General features: G+C 50.5%; 1 protein-coding gene across 1 annotated transcript in view; it reads right to left on the bottom strand.

The window, feature by feature from the left end:
• Positions 1-25457, bottom strand: part of dync2h1 (dynein cytoplasmic 2 heavy chain 1) — a 290615-nt gene that overhangs the window by 164770 nt on the left and 100388 nt on the right. The window contains 1 exon segment of the mRNA XM_064972741.1: positions 6671-6760. Coding sequence (XP_064828813.1) covers positions 6671-6760 — 90 coding nt within the window.

The raw sequence follows: 25457 nt of genomic DNA on the forward strand, positions 1-25457 counted from the left end.
CTTGTGGTAATTCTGTGGATCTAAATCAATAGTTTTTTAGTGGTCTGAAAATGCCAGAAACATTAACTTGCTTGACCAGGCTGTAGGTCATGTAACTGTTACTGGACATGCAATATGCCTTGACTAGCAACAGAGGTTGCTATCCGGTTTTGTGATGAAACAAAGGTGTGGTTGAATTTATTATGCCAATGCGTCTTCTTATTGTCTAGGCCTTAGGCCTATATATCAACGTGTCAAGACATCTTATCTAACAGGTTATAGCGCAAACAACGCAATTATCACAACACATACTGTCGGTTGTAATATGGCTTTGGGGAGCCTTCCACAGTGATTTTACTCACACACCATTACTGCATGTGCCTTATTCAGTATTCAGTGAAAGTAAAGTCTGTTATTTCCATTCCATTTTGTGGTGTGACCTTGAGGTTTTGTCTGAGGGGATCTTTCCAGTAAAACTTCACTATCCTTGTCACATGACGTAGGGTGGGTCTGTCAGAGCTGTCGCCTGTCATCTGTGCTGACGTGTTTAAATAAAGATTTAGAGAGAACGGACGCACACTGCTTACCTGGTGGGACTCTGTCTCTGTGTGAACTAAAACAGAGAGGGACAGAGTCTCTACAGACACACCTCTCAGACACACACACAGTTCTCTGTGGAGTTGTGTGTTGCTGGGCTGAGAGGTAGTGAGTCGGGAGCGGCCTTGCGGCTGTGTTGAGTTAGAGGTGATCTGGGAAGACTCTGCCTCAAATGGAACTGTCACTCACACTATGGACGGGGGACGGCTTTCTCTCCAAACTCTCATAGTCTCACGTCACAATTAGATGTTCATCCCTGTCTCTCAAATGTCAAATTTCAAAGTGTTTAAGGTTAACTTTAGGCATTAATTACGAATTCTTAAGGTTAAGCCTTCATTCCGAAGGGTTAAGGTGTGGGAAACTAAAACATGAAAAATAACTTTCTATTGCTGATACCAACATGCAACATTTTAAACCAGAGGCAGAAGCCATCCCCATTCGAAACCTACTTCAAGGTAACGGCACTCACTGTTGCCCCTAGTGGCCAGTTTCCACATCATCTCCCGAGGGACTCGATGGACATTGAATACTGACAATTGTGACCTCCCAACCTTTAATTTACAGATAGCCAGGTTGAAAGCTCCAACACTCAGACGTCATTTACAAACGAAGCATGTGTTTAGTGAGTCCTCCAGATCAGAGGCAGTAGGGATGTTCTCCTGATAAGTGTGAATTAGATCATTTCCTGTCCTGCTCAGCATTCTAAACATAACGAGTACTTTTGGGTGTCAAGGAAAATGTATGGAGTAAAACGACAATATTTTCTTTAGGAATGTAATGAAGTTAAAGTTGTCCAAAATATGAACAGTAAAGTACAGATACACACACCCCCCCCCCCTCCCAAATACTTAAGTAGTACTTTAAAGTATTTCTACTTAAGTACTTTACACCAGTGGTAACAGCATTGCAGAATCATAGAAGATACCATTCATGTTTCCCATCAATGCCAGTAGTAAGAAACGATGCATGTCCCCACAGTCAGCATTAATCTCTTTATCTTTATTTATTTATTTCAGCTTTTATTTATTTCATCACATTCCCAGTGGGTCAGAAGTTAACATACACTCAATTAGTATTTGGTAGCATTGCCTTTAAATTCTTTAACTTGGGTCAAACGTTTCGGGTAGTCTTCCACGAGCTTCCCACAATAAGATGGGTGAATTTTGGCCCATTCCTCCTGACAGAGCTGGTGTAACTGAGTCAGGTTTGTAGGCCTCCTTGCCTGCACACACTTCTTCAGTTCTGCCCACAAATGTTTTATAGGATTGAGGTCAGGGCTTTGTGAAAGCTACTCCAATACCTTGACTTTGTTGTCCTTAAGACATTTTGCCACAACTTTGGAAGTATGCTTGGGGTCATTGTCCATTTGGAAGACCCATTTGCGACCAAGCTTTAACTTTCTGACTGATGTTTTGAGATGTTGCTTCATTATACCCACATAATTTCTCTTCCTCATGACGCCATCTATATTGTGAAGTGCACCAGTCTATCCTGCAGAAAAGCACCCCCACAACATGATGCTGCCACCCCCGTGCTTCACCTTTGGGATGGTGTTCTTCGGCTTGCAAGCCTCCCCCTTTTTCCTCCAAACATAACGATGGTCATTATGGCCAAACAGTTCTATTTGTGTGTTTCATCAGACCAGAGCACATTTCTCCAAAAATTACGATCTTTGTCCCCATGGGCAGTGGCGTCTTCCTTGCTGATGGGCCTTTCAGGTTATGTCGATATATGACTTGTTTACTGTGGATATAGATACTTTTGTACCCGTTTCCTCCAGCATCTTCACAAGGTCCTTAGCTGTTGTTCTGTGATTGATTCGCACTTTTCGCACCAAAGTACGTTCATCTCTAGGAGACAGAATGCGTCTCTTTCCTGAGCGGTATGACGGCTGCATGGTCCCATTGTGTTTATACTTGCATACTATTGTTTGTACAGGTGAAAGTGGTACCTTCAGGCGTTTGAAAATTGCTCCCAAGGATGAACCAGACTGGTGGAGGTCTACAATTATTTTCCTGAGGTCTTGGCTGATTTCTTTTGATTTTCCCATGATTTCAAGCAGAGGCACTGAGTTAGAAGGTAGGCCTTGAAGTACATCCACAGGTACACCTCCAATTGACTCAAATTATGTAAATTAGCCTATCAGAAGCTTCTAAAGCCATGACATAATTTTCTGGAATTTTCCAAGCTTTTTAAAGGCACAGTCAACTTAGTGTATGTAAACTTCTGACCCACTGGAATTGTGATACAGTGAATTATAAGTGAAATAATCTGTCTGTAAACAATTGTTGGAAAAATGACTTGTGCCATGCACAAAGTAGATGTCCTACCCGACTTGCAAAAACTATAGTTTGTTAACCTCCCCTGGGATATTCTGGAAGCAAGCGTCCCACCTCAACAACAGCCAGTGAAATTGCAGGGCGTCAAATTCAAAAGAACAGAAATACATAATTAAAATTCCTCAAACATACAAGTATTTAAACCAATTTTAAAGACAAACGTCTTGTAAATCCAGCCACAGTGTCCGATTTCAAAAAGGCTTTACAACAAAAGCACACCAAACGATTATGTTAGGTCAGTACCTAGTCACAGAAAAACACAGCCATTTTTCCAGCCAAAGAGAGGAGTCACAAAAAGCAGAAATATAGATAAAATGAATCACCAACCTTTGATGATCTTCATCAGATTACACTCATAGGACTTCATGTTACACAATACATGTAAATGAACATAAAGTTCATTTTTATATCCAAAAATCTTAGTTTACCTTGGCATTATGTTCAGTAGTTCCAAAACATCTGGTGATTTTGCAGAGAGCCACATCAATTTACAGAAATACTCATTATAAACATTGCTAAAATATACGAGTGTTATGCATGGAATTTTAGATCCACTTCTCCTTAATGCAACCGCTGTGTCAGATTTCAAAAAAGCTTTACCGAAAAAGCACACCATGCAATAATCTGAGTACAGCGCTCAGACAACCAAACAAGCCATACAGATTTCTGCCATGTTGTGGAGTCAACAGAAGTCAGAAATAGCATTATAAATATTCACTTACCTTTGATGATCTTCATCAGAATGCACTCCCAGGAATCCCAGTTCCACAATAAATCTTTGATTTGTTCGATAAAGTCCATAATTGATGTCCTTTTTGTTTAATACACAATCCAAACTCACGACACGCGGGCAAGTCCAGGCGAAAGTTCAGATGCAAACTCTTATTACAGTTCGTAGAAACATGTCAAACGAAGTATAGAATCAATCTTTAGGATGTTTTGAACATAAATCTTCAATAATGTTTCAATCGGAGAATTCCTTTGTCTGTAGAAATGCAATGGAACAGAGCTAACTCTCACTTGAGCACGCGTGGTCAGCTCATGGCACTCTGGCAGACCTCTGACTCATTCAGCTCCCATTCCCCCCTGCTTCAGAGTAGAAGCATCAAACAAGGTTCTAAAGACTGTTGACATCTAGTGGAAGCCTTAGGAAGTGCAATATCACCCCATAGACACTGTATATTTGATAGGCAATGACTTGAAAAACTACAAACCTCAGATTTCCCACTTCCTGGTTGGATTTTCTCTCAGGTTTTTGCCTGCCATATGAGTTCTGTTATACTCACAGATATCATTCAAACAGTTTTAGAAACTTTAGAGTGTTTTCTATCCAAATGTACTAATTATATGCATATTATAGCTTTAGGAATTAGTAGCAGGCAGTTTACTCAGGGCACCTTTTTATCCAAGCTACTCAATACTGCCCCCAGTCCCAAAGAAGTTAACAAGAAATTTGTGGAGTGGTTGAAAAACGAGTTTTAATGACTCAACCTAAGTGTATGTAAACTTCCGACTTCAACTGTAGGAAAGGTCTTTAACTAGACAGGAAAGGTCTTTATCTCCTCCTGCCTCATTTCTTTCTCTCAGAGGAGATTAAGTATTCAGAACTCCAATAAAAACTCAAACACACGTCTCTTTTGTATACTCTCGTGTCCCGGATAGGATATATGGTGTGTGTGTGTCTCTGGTAGGATATATGGTGTGTGTGTGTCCCTGATAGGATATATGGTGTGTGTGTGTCCCTGATAGGATATATGGTGTGTGTGTGTCTCTGGTAGGATATATGGTGTGTGTGTGTGTCTCTGGTAGGATATATGGTGTGTGTGTGTCTCTAGTAGGATATATGGTGTGTGTGTGTCTCTGGTAGGATATATGGTGTGTGTGTGTCTCTAGTAGGATATATGGTGTGTGTGTGTCTCTGGTAGGATATATGGTGTGTGTGTGTCTCTGATAGGATATATGGTGTGTGTGTGTCTCTGGTAGGATATATGGTGTGTGTGTGTGTCTCTGGTAGGATATATGGTGTGTGTGTGTCTCTGGTAGGATATATGGTGTGTGTGTGTGTGTGGGTTTGTGTCTCTAGTAGGATATATGGTGTGTGTGTGTCTCTGATAGGATATATGGTGTGTGTGTGTCTCTGATAGGATATATGGTGTGTGTGTGTCTCTGATAGGATATATGGTGTGTGTGTGTCTCTGGTAGGATATATGGTGTGTGTGTGTGTGGGGCTGTGGGTTTGTGTGTGTGTCTCTGATAGGATATATGGAGTGTGTGTGTGTGGGGCTGTGGGTTTGTGTCTCTGGTAGGATATATGGAGTGTGTGTGTGTGGGGGTGTGGGTTTGTGTCTCTGGTAGGATATATGGAGTGTGTGTGTGTGGGGGCTGTGGGTTTGTGTCTCTGGTAGGATATATGGAGTGTGTGTGTGTGGGGGTGTGGGTTTGTGTCTCTGGTAGGATATATGGAGTGTGTGTGTGGGGGCTGTGGGTTTGTGTCTCTGGTAGGATATATGGAGTTTGTGTGTGTGTGTGGGGGTGTGGGTTTGTGTGTGTGTCTCTGGTAGGATATATGGAGTGTGTGTGTCTCTGATAGGATATATGGAGTGTGTGTGTCTCTGATAGGATATATGGAGTGTGTGTGTGTCTCTGATAGGATATATGGAGTGTGTGTGTGTCTCTGATAGGATATATGGAGTGTGTGTGTGTCTCTGATAGGATATATGGAGTGTGTGTGTGTCTCTGATAGGATATATGGAGTGTGTGTGTCTCTTATAGGATATATGGAGTGTGTGTGTCTCTTATAGGATATATGGAGTGTGTGTGTCTCTTATAGGATATATGGAGTGTGTGTGTCTCTGGTAGGATATATGGAGTGTGTGTGTCTCTGATAGGATATATGGAGTGTGTGTGTCTCTGATAGGATATATGGAGTGTGTGTGTCTCTGATAGGATATATGGAGTGTGTGTGTGTTTGTGTTTTGGAGAACAAAAGGAAAACTTCAGAGCGTCTCATCTCAAAGGCTGACCTTTCCACTCTGCCGTTACCCAGCATTCCCTCTGCTCCGACGTGATGCTCATGCAGAGGGCTGCTGCTCTCCACACACACAGGCATTTCAGAGGTCCAGTGTCCTCTAGCACCAGTCCTGACTAATCAGACTAAGTTTTTAAGGTGTGATTCACCAGAGATAACTACTTGACCAGAGGAAGCCTGTTAGTATTAGGTTACTTAAACTCCCCTTTATGATACTATTTCATTATCTGTGTGTGAACTGCCGATCCAGTGACAGAAGGGAGTAAGAAAGAAAAAGAGAGAGACTGACACACTGACAGCAGCAACACCTGGAACCTGTCAAACCAACAGTGTTTTTCTCTCTCTCTCTCGTTAATGTGAGGACGGCAGCAGATGGACTGAGCTGAGAGGTTGACCGACCGACACACACGGAGGCTGGTGACTGACTGACTGACTGAACTGACTGGACTGACTGGACTGACTGAACTGACTGGACTGACTGGACTGACTGGACTGACTCATACTAATGTCTTGGAACGGCGCGATGGCATGGCATCAAACACCTGGAAACCATGTGTTTGATGTATTTGAAATCATTCCATTGATTCCACTCCAGTCATTACCACAAGCCCGTCCTCCTCAATTAAGGTGCCACCAACCTCCTGTGACACACACACACGTCTGTCCTGCCAGCAGACACCTTATTCTGTACATCGCCTGTCCTTGACTGCAGTGTGTGTGTTCTGACCTTGAAGAGTGATCGGCAGACGTAGTCGTACACCATGCTCTTCAGACTGGCCTCCAGGGCTGCTATCCTGGCCTCCGTAGTCTCTGCATCCTGGGGATGGATGACAGCTGTCAGTTACATTGTAAAACAAACGAGTCACATGGCACTGTGATATATTAACCCTTCACAGCACTATGATATATTTACCCTTCACAGCACTGTGATATATTTACCCTTCACGGCACTATGATATATTTACCCTTCACGGCACTATGATATATTTACCCTTCACGGCACTGTGATATATTTACCCTTCACAAAACTGTGATATATTTACCCTTCACAGCACTGTGATATATTTACCCTTCACAGCACTGTGATATATTTACCCTTCACGGCACTGTGATATATTTACCCTTCACAGCACTGTGATATATTTACCCTTCACAGCACTATGATATATTTACCCTTCACAGCACTGTGATATATTAACCCTTCACAGCACTATGATATATTTACCCTTCACGGCACTGTGATATATTTACCCTTCACAGCACTGTGATATATTTACCCTTCACAGCACTATGATATATTTACCCTTCACAGCACTGTGATATATTTAACCTTCAAAGCACTATAATATATTTACCCTTCACAGCACTGTGATATATTTACCCTTCACAGCACTGTGATATATTAACCCTTCACGGCACTGTGATTTATTTATACTTCACGGCACGGTGATATATTTAGCCTTCACGGCACTGTGATATATTTAGCCTTCACGGCACTGTGATATATTTACCCTTCACGGCACTGTGATATATTTAGCCTTCACGACACTGTGATATATTTAGCCTTCACGGCACTGTGATATATTTAGCCTTCACGGCACTGTGATATATTTATCCTTCACGGCACGGTGATATATTTAGCCTTCACGGCACTGTGATATATTTAGCCTTCACGGCACTGTGATATATTTACCCTTCACGGCACTGTGATATATTTACCCTTCACAGCACTGTGATATATTTACCCTTCACAGCACTGTGATATATTTAGCCTTCACAGCACTGTGATATACAGTGCCTTGCGAAAGTATTCGGCCCCCTTGAACTTTGCAACCTTTTGCCACATTTCAGGCTTCAAACATAAAGATATAAAACTGTATTTTTTTGTGAAGAATCAACAACAAGTGGGACACAATCATGAAGTGGAACGACATTTATTGGATATTTCAAACTTTTTTAACAAATCAGCCCCTTTACTTTCAGTGCAGCAAACTCTCTCCAGAAGTTCAGTGAGGATCTCTGAATGATCCAATGTTGACCTAAATGACTAATGATGATAAATACAATCCACCTGTGTGTAATCAAGTCTCTGTATAAATGCACCTGCACTGTGATAGTCTCAGAGGTCCGTTAAAAGCGCAGAGAGCATCATGAAGAACAAGGAACACACCATGCAGGTCCGAGATACTGTTGTGAAGAAGTTTAAAGCCGGATTTGGATACAAAACGATTTCCCAAGCTTTAAACATCCCAAGGAGCACTGTGCAAGCGATAATATTGAAATGGAAGGAGTATCAGACCACTGCAAATCTACCAAGACCTGGCCGTCCCTCTAAACTTTCAGCTCATACAAGGAGAAGACTGATCAGAGATGCAGCCAAGAGGCCTATGATCACTCTGGATGAACTGCAGAGATCTACAGCTGAGGTGGGAGACTCTGTCCATAGGACAACAATCAGTCGTATATTGCACAAATCTGGCCTTTATGGAAGTGGCAAGAAGAAAGCCATTTCTTAAAGATATCCATAAAAAGTGTTGTTTAAAGTTTGCCACAAGCCACCTGGGAGACACAACCAAACATGTGAAAGAAGGTGCTCTGGTCAGATGAAACCAAAATTGAACTTTTTGGCAACAATGCAAAACGTTATGTTTGGCGTAAAAGCAACACAGCTCATCACAATGAACACACCATCCCCACTGTCAAACATGGTGGTGGCAGCATCATGGTTTGGGCCTGCTTTTCTTCAGCAGGGACAGGGAAGATGGTTAAAATTGATGGGAAGATGGATGGAGCCAAATACAGGACCATTCTGTAAAAAAACCTGATGGAGTCTGCAAAAGACCTGAGACTGGGACGGAGATTTGTCTTCTAACAAGACAATGATCCAAAACATAAAGCAAAATCTACAATGGAATGGTTCAAAAATAAACATACCCAGGTGTTAGAATGGCCAAGTCAAAGTCCAGACCTGAATCCAATCGAGAATCTGTGGAAAGAACTGAAAACTGCTGTTCACAAATGCTCTCCATCCAACCTCACTGAGCTCAAGCTGTTTTGCAAGGAGGAATGGGAAAAAATTTCAGTCTCTCGATGTGCAAAACTGATAGAGACATACCCCAAGCGACTTACAGCTGTAATCGCAGCAAAAGGTGGCGCTACAAAGTATTAACTTAAGGGGGCTGAATAATTTTGCAAGCCCAATTTTTCAGTTTTTGATTTGTTAAAAAAGTTTGAAATATCCAGTAAATGTCGTTCCACTTCATGATTGTGTCCCACTTGTTGTTGATTCTTCACAAAAAAATACAGTTTTATATCTTTATGTTTGAAGCCTGAAATGTGGCAAAAGGTCGCAAAGTTCAAGGGGGCCGAATACTTTCGCAAGGCACTGTATTTACCCTTCACGGCACTGTGATATATTTATCCTTCACAGCACTGTGATATATTTATCCTTCACAGCACTGTGATGTATTGATGTGTTGAGGATGGGCCAATAGTGATAGTTATATGTTCTAAAAACATGGAAGATAGTTAGCAGAACTCTCTCACCCTATCCCCCCTCCATTCCCCCTCCTCTCCAGTCTCTCCATTCCCACTCCTCTCCAGTCTCTCCACTCCCCCTCCTCTCCAGTCTCTCCATTACCCCTCCTCTCCAGTCTCTCCACTCCCCTCCTCTCCAGTCTCTCCAATCCCCCTCCTCTCCAGTCTCTCCACTCCCCCTACTCTCCAGTCTCTCCACTCCCCCTCCTCTCCAGTCTCTCCAATCCCCCTCCTCTCCAGTCTCTCCAATACCCCTCCTCTCCAGTCTCTCCAATCCCCCTCTTCTCCAGTCTCTCCACTCCCCCTCCTCTCCAGTCTCTCCAATCCCCCTCCGCTCCACTCCCCCTCCTCTCCAGTCTCTCCACTCCCACTCCTCTCCAGTCTCTCCACTCCCCCTCCTCTCCAGCCTCTCCATTCCCCCTCCTCTCCACTCCCCCTCTTCTCCAGTCTCTCCACTCCCCCTCCTCTCCAGCCTCTCCATTCCACCTCCTCTCCACTCCCCCACTCCCCCTCCTCCAGTCTCTCCATTCCCGCTCCTCTCCAGTCTCTCCACTCCCCCTCCTCTCCAGTCTCTCCACTCCCCCTCCTCTCCAGTCTCTCCATTCCCCCTCCTCTCCAGTCTCGCCACTCCCCCTCCTCTCCAGTCTCTCCACTCCCCCTCCTCTCCAGTCTCTCCACTTCCCTCCTCTAGTCTCTCCATTCCCAGTCCTCTCCAGTCTCTCCATTCCCCCTCCTCTCCAGTCTCTCCACTCCCCCACCTCTCCAGTTTCTCCACTCCCCCTCCTCTCCAGTCTCTCCAATCCCCCTCCTCTCCAGTCTCTCCACTCCCACCTCCTCTCCAGTCTCTCCACTCCCCCTCCAGTCTCTCCAATCCCCCTCCGCTCCAGTCTCTCCACTCCCCTCCAGTCTCTCCATTCCCCCTCCTCTCCAGTCTCTCCACTCCCCCTCCTCTCCAGTCTCTCCAATCCCCCTCCGCTCCAGTCTCTCCACTCCCCTCCAGTCTCTCCATTCCCCCTCCTCTCCAGTCTCTCCACTCCCCCTCCTCTCCAGTCTCTCCACTCCCCCTCCTCTCCAGTCTCTCCACTCCCCCTCCTCTCCAGCCTCTCCACTCCCCCTCCTCTCCAGTCTCTCCACTCCCCCTCCTCTCCACTCCACTCCCCTCCTCTCCAGTCTCTCCACTCCCCCTCCTCTCCAGTCTCTCCATTCCCCCTCCTCTCCACTCCCCCTCTCCAGTCTCTCCACTCCCCCTCTTCTCCAGTCTCTCCACTCCCCCTACTCTCCAGTCTCTCCACTCCCCCTCCTCTCCAGTCTCTCCAATACCCCTCCTCTCCAGTCTCTCCATTACCCCTCCTCTCCAGTCTCTCCAATCCCCCTCCTCTCCAGTCTCTCCACTCCCCCTACTCTCCAGTCTCTCCACTCCCCCTCCGCTCCAGTCTCTCCACTCCCCCTCCGCTCCACTCCCCTCCGCTCCACTCCCCCTCCTCTCCAGTCTCTCCAATCCCCTCCGCTCCACTCCCCCTCCTCTCCAGTCTCTCCACTCCCACTCCTCTCCAGTCTCTCCACTCCCCCCCCCTCCTCTCCAGCCTCTCCATTCCCCCTCCTCTCCATTCCCCCTCCTCTCCACTCCCCCTCTTCTCCAGTCTCTCCACTCCCCCTCCTCTCCAGCCTCTCCATTCCCCCTCCCCCTCTCCACTCCCCCTCCTCTCCAGTCTCTCCATTACCCCTCTTCTCCAGTCTCTCCACTCCCCCTCCTCTCCAGCCTCTCCACTCCCCCTCCTCTCCAGTCTCTCCACTCCCCCTCCTCTCCAGTCTCTCCACTCCCCCTCCTCTCCAGTCTCTCCACTCCCCCTCCTCTCCAGTCTCTCCATTCCCCCTCCTCTCCAGTCTCTCCACTCCCCCTCCTCTCCAGTCTCTCCACTCCCCCTCCACTCCCCCTCCTCTCCAGTCTCTCCACTCCCCCTCCTCTCCAGTCTCTCCATTCCCCCTCCTCCCACTCCCCCTCTCTCCAGTCTCTCCACTCCCCCTCTTCTCCAGTCTCTCCACTCCCCCTACTCTCCAGTCTCTCCACTCCCCCTCCTCTCCAGTCTCTCCAATACCCCTCCTCTCCAGTCTCTCCATTACCCCTCCTCTCCAGTCTCTCCAATCCCCCTCCTCTCCAGTCTCTCCACTCCCCCAGTACTCTCCAGTCTCTCCACTCCCCCTCCGCTCCAGTCTCTCCACTCCCCCTCCGCTCCACTCCCCCTCCGCTCCACTCCCCCTCCTCTCCAGTCTCTCCAATCCCCTCCGCTCCACTCCCCCTCCTCTCCAGTCTCTCCACTCCCACTCCTCTCCAGTCTCTCCACTCCCCCTCCTCTCCAGCCTCTCCATTCCCCCTCCTCTCCATTCCCCCTCCTCTCCACTCCCCCTCTTCTCCAGTCTCTCCACTCCCCCTCCTCTCCAGCCTCTCCATTCCCCCTCCTCTCCACTCCCCCTCCTCTCCAGTCTCTCCATTACCCCTCTTCTCCAGCCTCTCCACTCCCCCTCCTCTCCAGCCTCTCCACTCCCCCTCCTCTCCAGTCTCTCCACTCCCCCTCCTCTCCAGTCTCTCCACTCCCCCTCCTCTCCAGTCTCTCCACTCCCCCTCCTCTCCAGTCTCTCCACTCCCCCTCCTCTCCAGTCTCTCCATTACCCCTCCTCTCCAGTCTCTTCCTTACCATTCTTCTCCAGTCTCTCTATTCCTCCTCCTATAGTCCCTCTCTCTTCCCTGTGTGTAGAAAACACACCCATTACACGGTCTCCCCTTCTCTCTCATTCAGAGCACATCTCAATGGGAACACGACCGTCTGAAGGCCCCATCAACTGCAGTGCACGGACAGAACTAATTCTCCTCAATTACACACACACACACACACAATGTTTGAAGTTCTCCTTGAAGTGGCAGCTGGGTTGGGGGTCGCCAGTAAAGCTGTCAGAGAGGGTGTGGAATGGAGTCATCATAGGGAAGGGTGCAGGGTTAGAGCCTGCTCTGTCCAATTTCCCCACACGCACGCACACACACACACAAACAAACCATGTCATGTCCAATTACACCAAAGTCCCAAGGTATAGGGATCAGAGAAATAAATAAAGTGGAGAGAATAAAGCCAGGCCTCTCTCCCTTACTGCCTTCATCTCTATTCTCTATGACCTCCGTATTTCTCCTCATCTCTCTCCCTTATTACTACCTTCATCTCTATTCTCTATGACCTCCGTATCTCTCCTCATCTCTCTCCCTTACAGCCTTCATCTCTATTCTCTATGACCTCTGTATCTCTCCTCATCTCTCTCCCTTACAGCCTTCATCTCTATTCTATGACCTCTGTATCTCTCCTCATCTCTCTCCCTTACTGCCTTCATCTCTATTCTCTATGACCTCTGTATCTCTCCTCATCTCTCTCCCTTACAGCCTTCATCTCTATTCTCTATGACCCCAGTATCTCCCCCTTACTACCTTCATCTCTATTCTCTATGACCTCCGTATCTCTCCTCATCTCTCTCCCTTACTGCCTTCATCTCTATTCTCTATGACCTCAGTATCTCTCCTCATCTCTCTCCCTTACAGCCTTCATCTCTATTCTCTATGACCTCCGTATCTCTCCTCATCTCTCTCCCTTACTGCCTTCATCTCTATTCTCTATGACCTCCGTATCTCTCCTCATCTCTCTCCCTTACTGCCTTCATCTCTATTCTCTATGACCTCCGTATCTCTCCTCATCTCTCTCCCTTACAGCCTTCATCTCTATTCTCTATGACCTCAGTATCTCTCCTCATCTCTCTCCCTTACTGCCTTTTCTCTATTCTCTATGACCTCCGTATCTCTCCTCATCTCTCCCCCTTACTGCCTTCATCTCTATTCTCTATGACCCCAGGATCTCTCCTCATCTCTCCCCCTTACTGCCTTCATCTCTATTCTCTATGACCCCAGTATCTCTCCCCCTTACTGCCTTCATCTCTATTCTCTATGACCCCAGTATCTCTCCTCATCTCTCTCCCTTACTGCCTTTTCTCTATTCTCTATGACCTCCGTATCTCTCCTCATCTCTACCCCTTACTGCCTTTTCTCTATTCTCTATGACCTCCGTATCTCTCCTCATCTCTCCCCCTTACTGCCTTCATCTCTATTCTCTATGACCCCAGTATCTCTCCTCATCTCTCTCCCTTACTGCCTTTACTCTATTCTCTATGACCCCAGTATCTCTCCTCATCTCTCCCCTGACTGCCTCATCTCATCTCTGAAACCATCTACCAATCAGAGTTCATACATAGCTCACAGTACACACACACACACACACAAGCCGAGAGAAATGTTCAGCGACACACTCAACTCAGGATGTTGTACAGTGTGTGAACTCCCGTTGGGGTGAGACTAAGCGCTAATTCCCCAAATCCCGTGGGTTCTCTTTGTAAACGGTGCCATCCAGGAATGTCGCCAAGCAGCAGCTGGTCACCGTAGCAACAGCCAGCCAAACTCTGTGTGTTTATTTCAGAAAATGGAAAGGTTGAGGTGGGCTGAGAAGATAAATATCTAGCAAATGGGAAAAAGTGTGTCTGTGTGTGTGAGGGGCCAGTACTTCCTGATCCCATTATCCCACCATGACTACACCCAGTACCTCCTGATCCCATTATCCCACCATGACTACACCCAGTACCTCCTGATCCCATTATCCCACCATGACTACACCCAGTACCTCCAGATCCCATTATCATACCATGACTACACCCAGTACCTCCTGATCCCATTATCATACCATGACTACACCCAGGACCACCTGATCCCATTATCATACCATGACTACACTCAGTACCTCCAGATCCCATTATCATACCATGACTACACCCAGTACCTCCTGATCCCATTATCCCACCATGACTACACCCAGTACCTCCTGATCCCATTATCCCACTATGACTACACCCAGTACCTCCTGATCCCATTATCACACCATGACTACACCCAGGACCACCTGATCCCATTATCATACCATGACTACACCCAGTACCTCCTGATACCATTATCATACCATGACTACACCCAGTACCTACTGATCCCATTATCATACCATGACTACACACAGTACCACCTGATCCCATTATCATACCATGACTACACCCAGTACCTCCTGATCCCATTATCATACCATGACTACACCCAGTACCACCTGATCCCATTATCATACCATGACTACACCCAGTACCACCTGATCCCATTATCATACCATGACTACACCCAGTACCACCTGATCCCATTATCATACCATGACTACACCCAGGACCACCTGATCCCATTATCATACCATGACTACACCCAGTACCACCTGATCCCATTATCATACCATGACTACACACAGTACCACCTGATCCCATTATCATACCATGACTACACACAGTACCACCTGATCCCATTATCATACCATGACTACACCCAGTACCACCTGATCCCATTATCATACCATGACTACACCCAGTACCACCTGATCCCATTATCCCACCATGACTACACCCAGTACCTCCTGATCCCATTATCATACCATGACTACACCCAGTCCATCCTGATCCCATTATCATACTGACTACACCCAGTACCTCCAGATCCCATTATCATACCATGACAACACCCAGTACCTCCTGATCCCATTATCATACCATGACTACACCCAGTACCTCCTGATCATACCATGACTACACCTAGTCCCTCCTGATCCAATTATCATATCATGACTACACCCAGTACCTCCAGATCCCATTATCATACCATGACTACACCCAGTACCTCCTGATACCATTATCATACCATGACTACACCTAGTGCCTCCTGATCCCATTATCATACCATGACTACACCCAGTACCTCCAGATCCCATTATCATACCATGATTACACCCAGTACCACCTGATACCATTATCATACCATGACTACACCTAGTGCCTCCTGATCCCATTATCATACCATGACTACACCCAGTCCCCCCTGATCCCATTATCATACCATGACTACACCCAGTACCTCCAGATCCCATTATCATACCATGACTACACCCAGTACCTCCAGATCCCATTATAATACCATGACTACACCCAGTACCTCCTGATCATACCATGACTACACCTAGTGCCTCCTGATCCCATTATCATACCATGACTACACCCAGTACCTCCAGATCCCATTATCATACCATGACTACACCCAGTCCCCCCTGATCCCATTAACCCACCATGACTACATCCCTCCAGATCCCATTATCAAACCATGACTACACCCAGTACCTCCTGATCCCATTAACCCACCATGACTACACCCAGTACCTCCTGATCCCATTATCATACCATGACAACATCCCTCCAGATCCCATTATCATACCCCATGACTACACCCAGTACCTCCTGATCCCATTATCATAACATGACTACACCCAGTACCTCCAGATCCCATTATCATAACATGACTACATCCCTCCAGATCCCATTATCATACCATGACTACACCCAGTACCTCCTGATCCCATTATCAAACCATGACTACACCCAGTACCTCCAGATCCCATTATCATAACATGACTACATCCCTCCAGATCCCATTATCATAACATGACTACATCCCTCCAGATCCCATTATCATACCCCATGACTACACCCAGTACCTCCTGATCCCATTATCATAACATGACTACACCCAGTACCTCCAGATCCCATTATCATAACATGACTACATCCCTCCAGATCCCATTATCATACCATGACTACACCCAGTACCTCCTGATCCCATTATCAAACCATGACTACACCCAGTACCTCCAGATCCCATTATCATAACATGACTACATCCCTCCAGATCCCATTATCATAACATGACTACATCCCTCCAGATCCCATTATCATACCATGACTACATCCCTCCAGATCCCATTCTCATACCATGACTACACCCAGTACCTCCTGATCCCATTATCAAACCATGACTACACCCAGTACCTCCTGATCCCATTATCATACCATGACTACACCCAGTACCTCCTGATCATACCATGACTACACCTAGTCCCTCCTGATCCAATTATCATATCATGACTACACCCAGTACCTCCAGATCCCATTATCATACCATGACTACACCCAGTACCTCCTGATACCATTATCATACCATGACTACACCTAGTGCCTCCTGATCCCATTATCATACCATGACTACACCCAGTACCTCCAGATCCCATTATCATACCATGATTACACCCAGTACCACCTGATACCATTATCATACCATGACTACACCCAGTACCTCCAGATCCCATTATCATACCATGACTACACCCAGTACCCCCTGATCCCATTATCATACCATGACTACACCCAGTACCTCCTGATCCCATTATCCCACCATGACTACATCCCTCCTGATCCCATTATCATACCATGACTACACCCAGTACCTCCTGATCCCATTATCCGACCATGACTACACCCAGTACCTCCTGATCCCATTAAACCACCATGACAACACCCAGTACCTCCTGATCCCATTATCAAACCATGACTTCACCCAGTCTGACGGGAGGAGAGAGAGGTCTGACGGGAGGAGAGAGAGGTCTGACGGGAGGAGAGAGAGGTCTGACGGGAGGTGAGAGAGGTCTGACGAGAGGAGAGAGAGGAATGACGGGAGGTGAGAGGAGTCTGACGGGAGGTGAGAGGAGTCTGACGGGAGGTGAGAGGAGTCTGACGGGAGGAGAGAGGAGTCTGACGGGAGGTGAGAGGAGTCTGACGGGAGTTGAGGGGAGTCTGATTGGAGGTGAGAGAGGTCTGATGCGAGTTGAGAGAGGTCTGATGGGAGGAGAGAGGTCTGATGGGAGGAGAGAGGTCTGATGGGAGGAGATGGGAGGTGAGAGAGGTAAGATGGGAGGAGAGGGGAGTCTGATGGGAGGAGAGAGGAGTCTGATGGGAGGAGAGGGGAGTCTGATGGGAGGAGAGGGGAGTCTGATGGGAGGAGAGAGGAGTCTGATGGATGGAGAGAGGAGTCTGATGGGAGGAGAGGAGTCTGATGGGAGGAGAGAGGAGTCTGACGGGAGGTGAGAGGAGTCTGACGGGAGGTGAGAGGAGTCTGACGGGAGGAGAGAGGAGTCTGACGGGAGGTGAGAGGAGTCTGACGGGAGTTGAGGGGAGTCTGATTGGAGGTGAGAGAGGTCTGATGGGAGGAGAGAGGTCTGATGGGAGGAGAGAGGTCTGATGGGAGGAGAGAGGTCTGATGGGAGGAGAGAGGAGTCTGATGGATGGAGAGAGGAGTCTGATGGGAGGAGAGAGGAGTCTGATGGGAAGTGAGGGGAGTCTGATGGGAGGTGAGAGGAGTCTGATGGGAGGTGAAAGAGGTCTGATGGGAGTTGAGAGAGGTCTGATTGGAGGTGAGAGAGGTCTGATGGGAGGAGAGGGGAGTCTGATGGGAGGAGAGGAGTCTGATGGGAGGAGAGAGGAGTCTGATGGATGGAGAGGGGAGTCTGATGGGAGGAGAGAGGAGTCTGATGGGAGGAGAGAGGAGTCTGATGGGAGGAGAGGGGAGTCTGATGGGAGGAGAGGGGAGTCTGATGGGAGGAGAGGGGAGTCTGATGGGAGGAGAGAGGAGTCTGATGGATGGAGAGAGGAGTCTGATGGGAGGAGAGGAGTCTGATGGGAGGAGAGAGGAGTCTGATGGATGGAGAGAGGAGTCTGATGGGAGGAGAGAGGAGTCTGATGGGAAGTGAGGGGAGTCTGATGGGAGGTGAGAGGAGTCTGATGGGAGGTGAAAGAGGTCTGATGGGAGTTGAGAGAGGTCTGATTGGAGGTGAGAGAGGTCTGATGGGAGGAGAGGGGAGTCTGATGGGAGGAGAGGAGTCTGATGGGAGGAGAGAGGAGTCTGATGGATGGAGAGGGGAGTCTGATGGGAAGTGAGGGGAGTCTGATGGGAGGTGAGAGGAGTCTGATGGGAGGTGAAAGAGGTCTGATGGGAGTTGAGAGAGGTCTGATTGGAGGTGAGAGAGGTCTGATGGGAGGAGAGGGGAGTCTGATGGGAGGTGAGAGGAGTCTGATGGGAGGTGAAAGAGGTCTGATGGGAGTTGAGAGAGGTCTGATTGGAGGTGAGAGAGGTCTGATGGGAGGAGAGGGGAGTCTGATGGGAGGTGAGAGAGGTCTGATGGGAGGTGAGAGAGGTCTGATGGGAGGTGAGAGAGGTCTGATGGGAGGTGAGAGAGGTCTGATGGGAGGAGAGGGGAGTCTGATGGGAGGTGAAAGAGGTCTGATGGGAGGTGAGAGAGGTCTGATGGGAGTTGAGAGAGGTCTGATGGGAGGTGAGGGGAGTCTGATGGGAGGAGAGGGGTCTGATGGGAGGAGAGGGGAGTCTGATGGGAGGTGAGGGGAGTCTGACGGGAGGCGAGGGGAGTCTGACGGGAGGCGAGGGGAGTCTGACGGGAGGCGAGGGGAGTCTGACGGGAGGCGAAAGAGGTCTGACGGGAGGTGAGAGGTCTGATGGGAGTTGAGAGAGGTCTGATGGGAGGTGAGGGGAGTCTGATGGGAGGTGAGGGGAGTCTGATGGGAGGAGAGAGGTCTGATGGGAGGCGAGGGGAGTCTGATGGGAGGTGAGAGTTCTGATGGGAGGAGAGGGGTCTGATGGGAGGTGAGAGTTCTGATGGGAGGAGAGGGGAGTCTGATGGGAGGAGAGAGGAGTCTGATGGGAGGAGAGAGGAGTCTGATGGGAGGAGAGAGGTCTGATGGGAGGAGTGAGGTGTCTGATGGGAGGAGAGGGGTCTGATGGGAGGAGAGAGGAGTCTGATGGGAGGTGAGGGGTCTGATGGGAGGAGAGGGGTCTGATGGGAGGAGAGAGGAGTCTGATGGGAGGAGAGAGGAGTCTGATGGGAGGAGAGGGGAGTCTGATGGGAGGTGAGAGTTCTGATGGGAGGAGAGGGGTCTGATGGGAGGAGAGGGGAGTCTGATGGGAGGAGAGAGGAGTCTGATGGGAGGAGAGGGGAGTCTGATGGGAGGTGAGAGTTCTGATGGGAGGAGAGGGGTCTGATGGGAGGAGAGGGGAGTCTGATGGGAGGAGAGAGGAGTCTGATGGGAGGAGAGGGAGTCTGATGGGAGGTGAGAGTTCTGATGGGAGGAGAGGGGTCTGATGGGAGGAGAGGGGAGTCTGATGGGAGGAGAGAGGAGTCTGATGGGAGGAGAGAGGAGTCTGATGGGAGGAGAGGGGAGTCTGATGGGAGGTGAGAGTTCTGATGGGAGGAGAGGGGTCTGATGGGAGGAGAGGGGAGTCTGATGGGAGGAGAGAGGAGTCTGATGGGAGGAGAGGGGAGTCTGATGGGAGGCGAGAGGAGTCTGATGGGAGGCGAGGGGAGTCTGATGGGAGGCGAGGGGAGTCTGATGGGAGGCGAAAGAGGTCTGACGGGAGTTGAGGGGAGTCTGATTGGAGGTGAGAGAGGTCTGATGGGAGGAGAGGGGAGTCTGATGGGAGGTGAGAGGTCTGATGGGAGGAGAGGGGAGTCTGATGGGAGGTGAGGGGAGTCTGATGGGAGGTGAGAGAGGTCTGATGGGAGGAGAGGGGAGTCTGATGGGAGGTGAGAGGTCTGATGGGAGGAGAGAGGAGTCTGATGGGAGGTGAGGGGAGTCTGATGGGAGGTGAGGGGAGTCTGATGGGAGGAGAGAGGAGTCTGATGGGAGGTGAGGGGAGTCTGATGGGAGGAGAGAGGAGTCTGATGGGAGGTGAGGGGAGTCTGATGGGAGGAGAGAGGAGTCTGATGGGAGGAGAGAGGAGTCTGATGGGAGGTGAGAGGGATCTGATGGGAGGTGAGGGGTCTGATGGGAGGAGAGGGGTCTGATGGGAGGAGAGAGGAGTCTGATGGGAGGTGAGGGGAGTCTGATGGGAGGAGAGAGGAGTCTGATGGGAGGTGAGGGGAGTCTGATGGGAGGAGAGAGGAGTCTGATGGGAGGTGAGAGGGATCTGATGGGAGGTGAGAGGGATCTGATGGGAGGTGAGGGGTCTGATGGGAGGAGAGGGGTCTGATGGGAGGAGAGGGGTCTGATGGGAGGAGAGGGGTCTGATGGGAGGAGAGGGGTCTGATGGGAGGAGAGGGATCTGATGGGAGGAGAGGGGTCTGATGGGAGGAGAGGGGTCTGATGGGAGGAGAGGGATCTGATGGGAGGAGAGGGGTCTGATGGGAGGAGAGGGGTCTGATGGGAGGAGAGGGATCTGATGGGAGGAGAGAGGAGTCTGATGGGAGGAGAGAGGAGTCTGATGGGAGGTGAGGGGAGTCTGATGGGAGGAGAGAGGAGTCTGATGGGAGGAGAGGGATCTGATGGGAGGAGAGAGGAGTCTGATGGGAGGAGAGAGGAGTCTGATGGGAGGTGAGGGGAGTCTGGTGGGAGGAGAGAGGAGTCTGATGGGAGGAGAGAGGAGTCTGATGGGAGGTGAGAGGGATCTGATGGGAGGTGAGGGGTCTGATGGGAGGAGAGGGGTCTGATGGGAGGAGAGGGGTCTGATGGGAGGAGAGGGGTCTGATGGGAGGAGAGGGGTCTGATGGGAGGAGAGGGATCTGATGGGAGGAGAGGGGTCTGATGGGAGGAGAGGGGTCTGATGGGAGGAGAGAGGAGTCTGATGGGAGGTGAGGGGAGTCTGATGGGAGGAGAGAGGAGTCTGATGGGAGGTGAGGGGAGTCTGATGGGAGGAGAGAGGAGTCTGATGGGAGGTGAGAGGGATCTGATGGGAGGTGAGAGGGATCTGATGGGAGGTGAGGGGTCTGATGGGAGGAGAGAGGAGTCTGATGGGAGGAGAGGGGTCTGATGGGAGGAGAGGGGTCTGATGGGAGGAGAGGGGTCTGATGGGAGGAGAGGGATCTGATGGGAGGAGAGGGATCTGATGGGAGGAGAGGGGTCTGATGGGAGGAGAGGGATCTGATGGGAGGAGAGGGGTCTGATGGGAGGAGAGGGATCTGATGGGAGGAGAGGGATCTGATGGGAGGAGAGAGGAGTCTGATGGGAGGAGAGAGGAGTCTGATGGGAGGTGAGGGGAGTCTGATGGGAGGAGAGAGGAGTCTGATGGGAGGAGAGGGATCTGATGGGAGGAGAGAGGAGTCTGATGGGAGGAGAGGGGAGTTTGATGGGAGGTGAGCGGAGTCTGATGGGAGGAGAGAGGAGTCCGATGGGAGGAGAGAGGAGTCTGATGGGAGGTGAGAGGGATCTGATGGGAGGTGAGGGGTCTGATGGGAGGAGAGGGGTCTGATGGGAGGAGAGGGGTCTGATGGGAGGAGAGGGGTCTGATGGGAGGAGAGGGGTCTGATGGGAGGAGAGGGATCTGATGGGAGGAGAGGGGTCTGATGGGAGGAGAGGGATCTGATGGGAGGAGAGGGATCTGATGGGAGGAGAGGGGTCTGATGGGAGGAGAGGGGTCTGATGGGAGGAGAGGGAGTTTGATGGGAGGAGAGAGAGGTCTGATGGGAGGAGAGAGGAGTCTGATGGGAGGTGAGGGGAGTCTGATGGGAGGAGAGAGGAGTCTGATGGGAGGAGAGAGGAGTCTGATGGGAGGAGAGGGGAGTCTGATGGGAGGAGAGAGGAGTCTGATGGGAGGAGAGGGATCTGATGGGAGGAGAGAGGAGTCTGATGGGAGGAGAGAGGAGTCTGATGGGAGGTGAGGGGAGTCTGATGGGAGGAGAGAGGAGTCTGATGGGAGGAGAGAGGAGTCTGATGGGAGGAGAGAGGAGTCTGATGGGAGGAGAGAGGAGTCTGATGGGAGGAGAGAGGAGTCTGATGGGAGGAGAGAGGAGTCTGATGGGAGGAGAGGGGTCTGATGGGAGGAGAGGGGTCTGATGGGAGGTGAGGAGTCTGATGGGAGGTGAGGGGAGTCTGATGGGAGGAGAGAGGAGTCTGATGGGAGGAGAGAGGAGTCTGATGGGAGGAGAGGGGTCTGATGGGAGGTGAGGAGTCTGATGGGAGGTGAGGGGAGTCTGATGGGAGGTGAGGGGAGTCTGATGGGAGGTGAGGGGAGTCTGATGGGAGGTGAGAAAGGTATGATGGGAGGAGAGGGGAGTCTGATGGGAGGTGAGAAAGGTATGATGGGAGGTGAGAAAGGTATGATGGGAGTTGAGGGGAGTCTGATGGGAGGTGAGAGAGGTCTGATGGGAGGTGAGAGAGGTCTGATGGGAGGAAAGAGGTCTGATGGGAGGGGAGTCTGATGGGAGGTGAGAGAGGTCTGATGGGAGGTGAGAGAGGTCTGATGGGAGGTGAGAGAGGTCTGATGGGAGGTGAGAGAGGTCTGATGGGAGGAGAGGGATCTGATGGGAGGTGAGAGAGGTCTGATGGGAGGTGAGAGAGGTCTGATGGGAGGTGAGAGAGGTCTGATGGGAGGTGAGAGAGGTCTGATGGGAGGAGAGAGAGGTCTGATGGGAGGTGAGAGAGGTCTGATGGGAGGAGAGAGAGGTCTGATGGGAGGTGAGAGAGGTCTGATGGGAGGTGAGAGGGTCTGATGGGAGGTGAGAGAGGTCTGATGGGAGGTGAGAGAGTTCTGATGGGAGGTGAGAGAGGTCTGATGGGAGGTGAGAGAGGTCTGATGGGAGGTGAGAGAGGTCTGATGGGAGGAGAGGAGGTCTGATGGGAGGTGAGAGAGGTCTGATGGGAGGAGAGAGAGGTCTGATGGGAGGTGAGAGAGGTCTGATGGGAGGTGAGAGAGTTCTGATGGGAGGTGAGAGAGGTCTGATGGGAGGAGAGGGGTCTGATGGGAGGAGAGGGGTCTGATGGGAGGAGAGGGGTCTGATGGGAGGAGAGAGGGGTCTGATGGGAGGAGAGGGGTCTGATGGGAGGAGAGAGAGGTCTGATGGGAGGAGAGGGGTCTGATGGGAGGAGAGGGGTCTGATGGGAGGAGAGGGGTCTGATGGGAGGAGAGGGGTCTGATGGGAGGTGAGAGAGGTCTGATGGGAGGAGAGGGGTCTGATGGGAGGAGAGGGGTCTGATGGGAGGTGAGGGGAGTCTGATGGGAGGTGAGGGGAGTCTGATGGGAGGAGAGGGGTCTGATGGGAGGAGAGGGGTCTGATGGGAGGAGAGGGGTCTGATGGGAGGTGAGAGAGGTCTGATGGGAGGAGAGGGGTCTGATGGGAGGAGAGGGGTCTGATGGGAGGTGAGGGGAGTCTGATGGGAGGTGAGGGGAGTCTGATGGGAGGAGAGGGAGTCTGATGGGAGGAGAGGGGAGTCTGATGGGAGGTGAGAGAGGTCTGATGGGAGGTGAGAGAGGTCTGATGGGAGGAGAGAGGAGTCTGATGGGAGGAGAGAGGAGTCTGATGGGAGGAGAGAGGAGTCTGATGGGAGGAGAGAGGAGTCTGATGGGAGGAGAGAGGAGTCTGATGGGAGGAGAGAGGAGTCTGATGGGAGGAGAGGGGAGTCTGATGGGAGGAGAAGGGAGTTTGATGGGAGGTGAGAAAGGTATGATGGGAGGTGAGAAAGGTATGATGGGAGGTGAGGGGAGTCTGATGGGAGGAGAGAGGAGTCTGATGGGAGGAGAGAGGAGTCTGATGGGAGGAGAGAGGAGTCTGATGGGAGGAGAGAGGAGTCTGATGGGAGGAGAGGGGAGTCTGATGGGAGGAGAAGGGAGTTTGATGGGAGGTGAGAAAGGTATGATGGGAGGTGAGAAAGGTATGATGGGAGGTGAGGGGAGTCTGATGGGAGGAGAGGGGTCTGATGGGAGGAGAGGGGTCTGATGGGAGGAGAGGGGTCTGATGGGAGGAGAGGGGTCTGATGGGAGGAGAGAGGTCTGATGGGAGGAGAGAGGTCTGATGGGAGGAGAGGGATCTGATGGGAGGAGAGGGATCTGATGGGAGGAGAGAGGTCTGATGGGAGGAGAGAGGTCTGATGCGAGTTGAGAGAGGTCTGATGGGAGGAGAGAGGTCTGATGGGAGGAGAGGGATCTGATGGGAGGAGAGAGGTCTGATGGGAGGAGAGGGATCTGATGGGAGGAGAGGAGAGGGGAGTCTGATGGGAGGAGAGAGGTCTGATGGGAGGAGAGAGGTCTGATGCGAGTTGAGAGAGGTCTGATGGGAGGAGAGAGGTCTGATGGGAGGAGAGAGGTCTGATGGGAGGAGAGGAGAGGGGAGTCTGATGGGAGGAGAGAGGTCTGATGGGAGGAGAGAGGTCTGATGGGAGGAGAGGGATCTGATGGGAGGAGAGGGATCTGATGGGAGGAGAGGAGAGGGGAGTCTGATGGGAGGAGAGAGGTCTGATGGGAGGAGAGAGGTCTGATGCGAGTTGAGAGAGGTCTGATGGGAGGAGAGAGGTCTGATGGGAGGAGAGGGATCTGATGGGAGGAGAGGAGAGGGGAGTCTGATGGGAGGAGAGAGGTCTGATGGGAGGAGAGAGGTCTGATGCGAGTTGAGAGAGGTCTGATGGGAGGAGAGAGGTCTGATGGGAGGAGAGAGGTCTGATGGGAGGAGAGGGATCTGATGGGAGGAGAGGGATCTGATGGGAAGAAAGGAGAGGGGTCTGATGGGAGGAAAGGAGAGGGGTCTGATGGGAGGAAAGGAGAGGGGTCTGATGGGAGGAAAGGAGAGGGGTCTGATGGGAGGAAAGGAGAGGGGTCTGATGGGAGGAAAGGAGAGGGGTCTGATGGGAGGAAAGGAGAGGGGTCTGATGGGAGGAAAGGAGAGGGGTCTGATGGGAGGAAAGGAGAGGGGTCTGATGGGAGGAGAGGGATCTGATGGGAAGAAAGGAGAGGGGTCTGATGGGAGGAAAGGAGAGGGGTCTGATGGGAGGAAAGGAGAGGGGTCTGATGGGAGGAAAGGAGAGGGGTCTGATGGGAGGAAAGGAGAGGGGTCTGATGGGAGGAAAGGAGAGGGGTCTGATGGGAGGAAAGGAGAGGGGTCTGATGGGAGGAAAGGAGAGGGGTCTGATGGGAGGAAAGGAGAGGGGTCTGATGGGAGGAAAGGAGAGGGGTCTGATGGGAGGAAAGGAGAGGGGTCTGATGGGAGGAA

The sequence above is a fragment of the Oncorhynchus masou genome, chromosome 9, assembly GCF_036934945.1.
Source record: "Oncorhynchus masou masou isolate Uvic2021 chromosome 9, UVic_Omas_1.1, whole genome shotgun sequence".
Taxonomy (NCBI): Eukaryota; Metazoa; Chordata; class Actinopteri; order Salmoniformes; family Salmonidae; genus Oncorhynchus; species Oncorhynchus masou.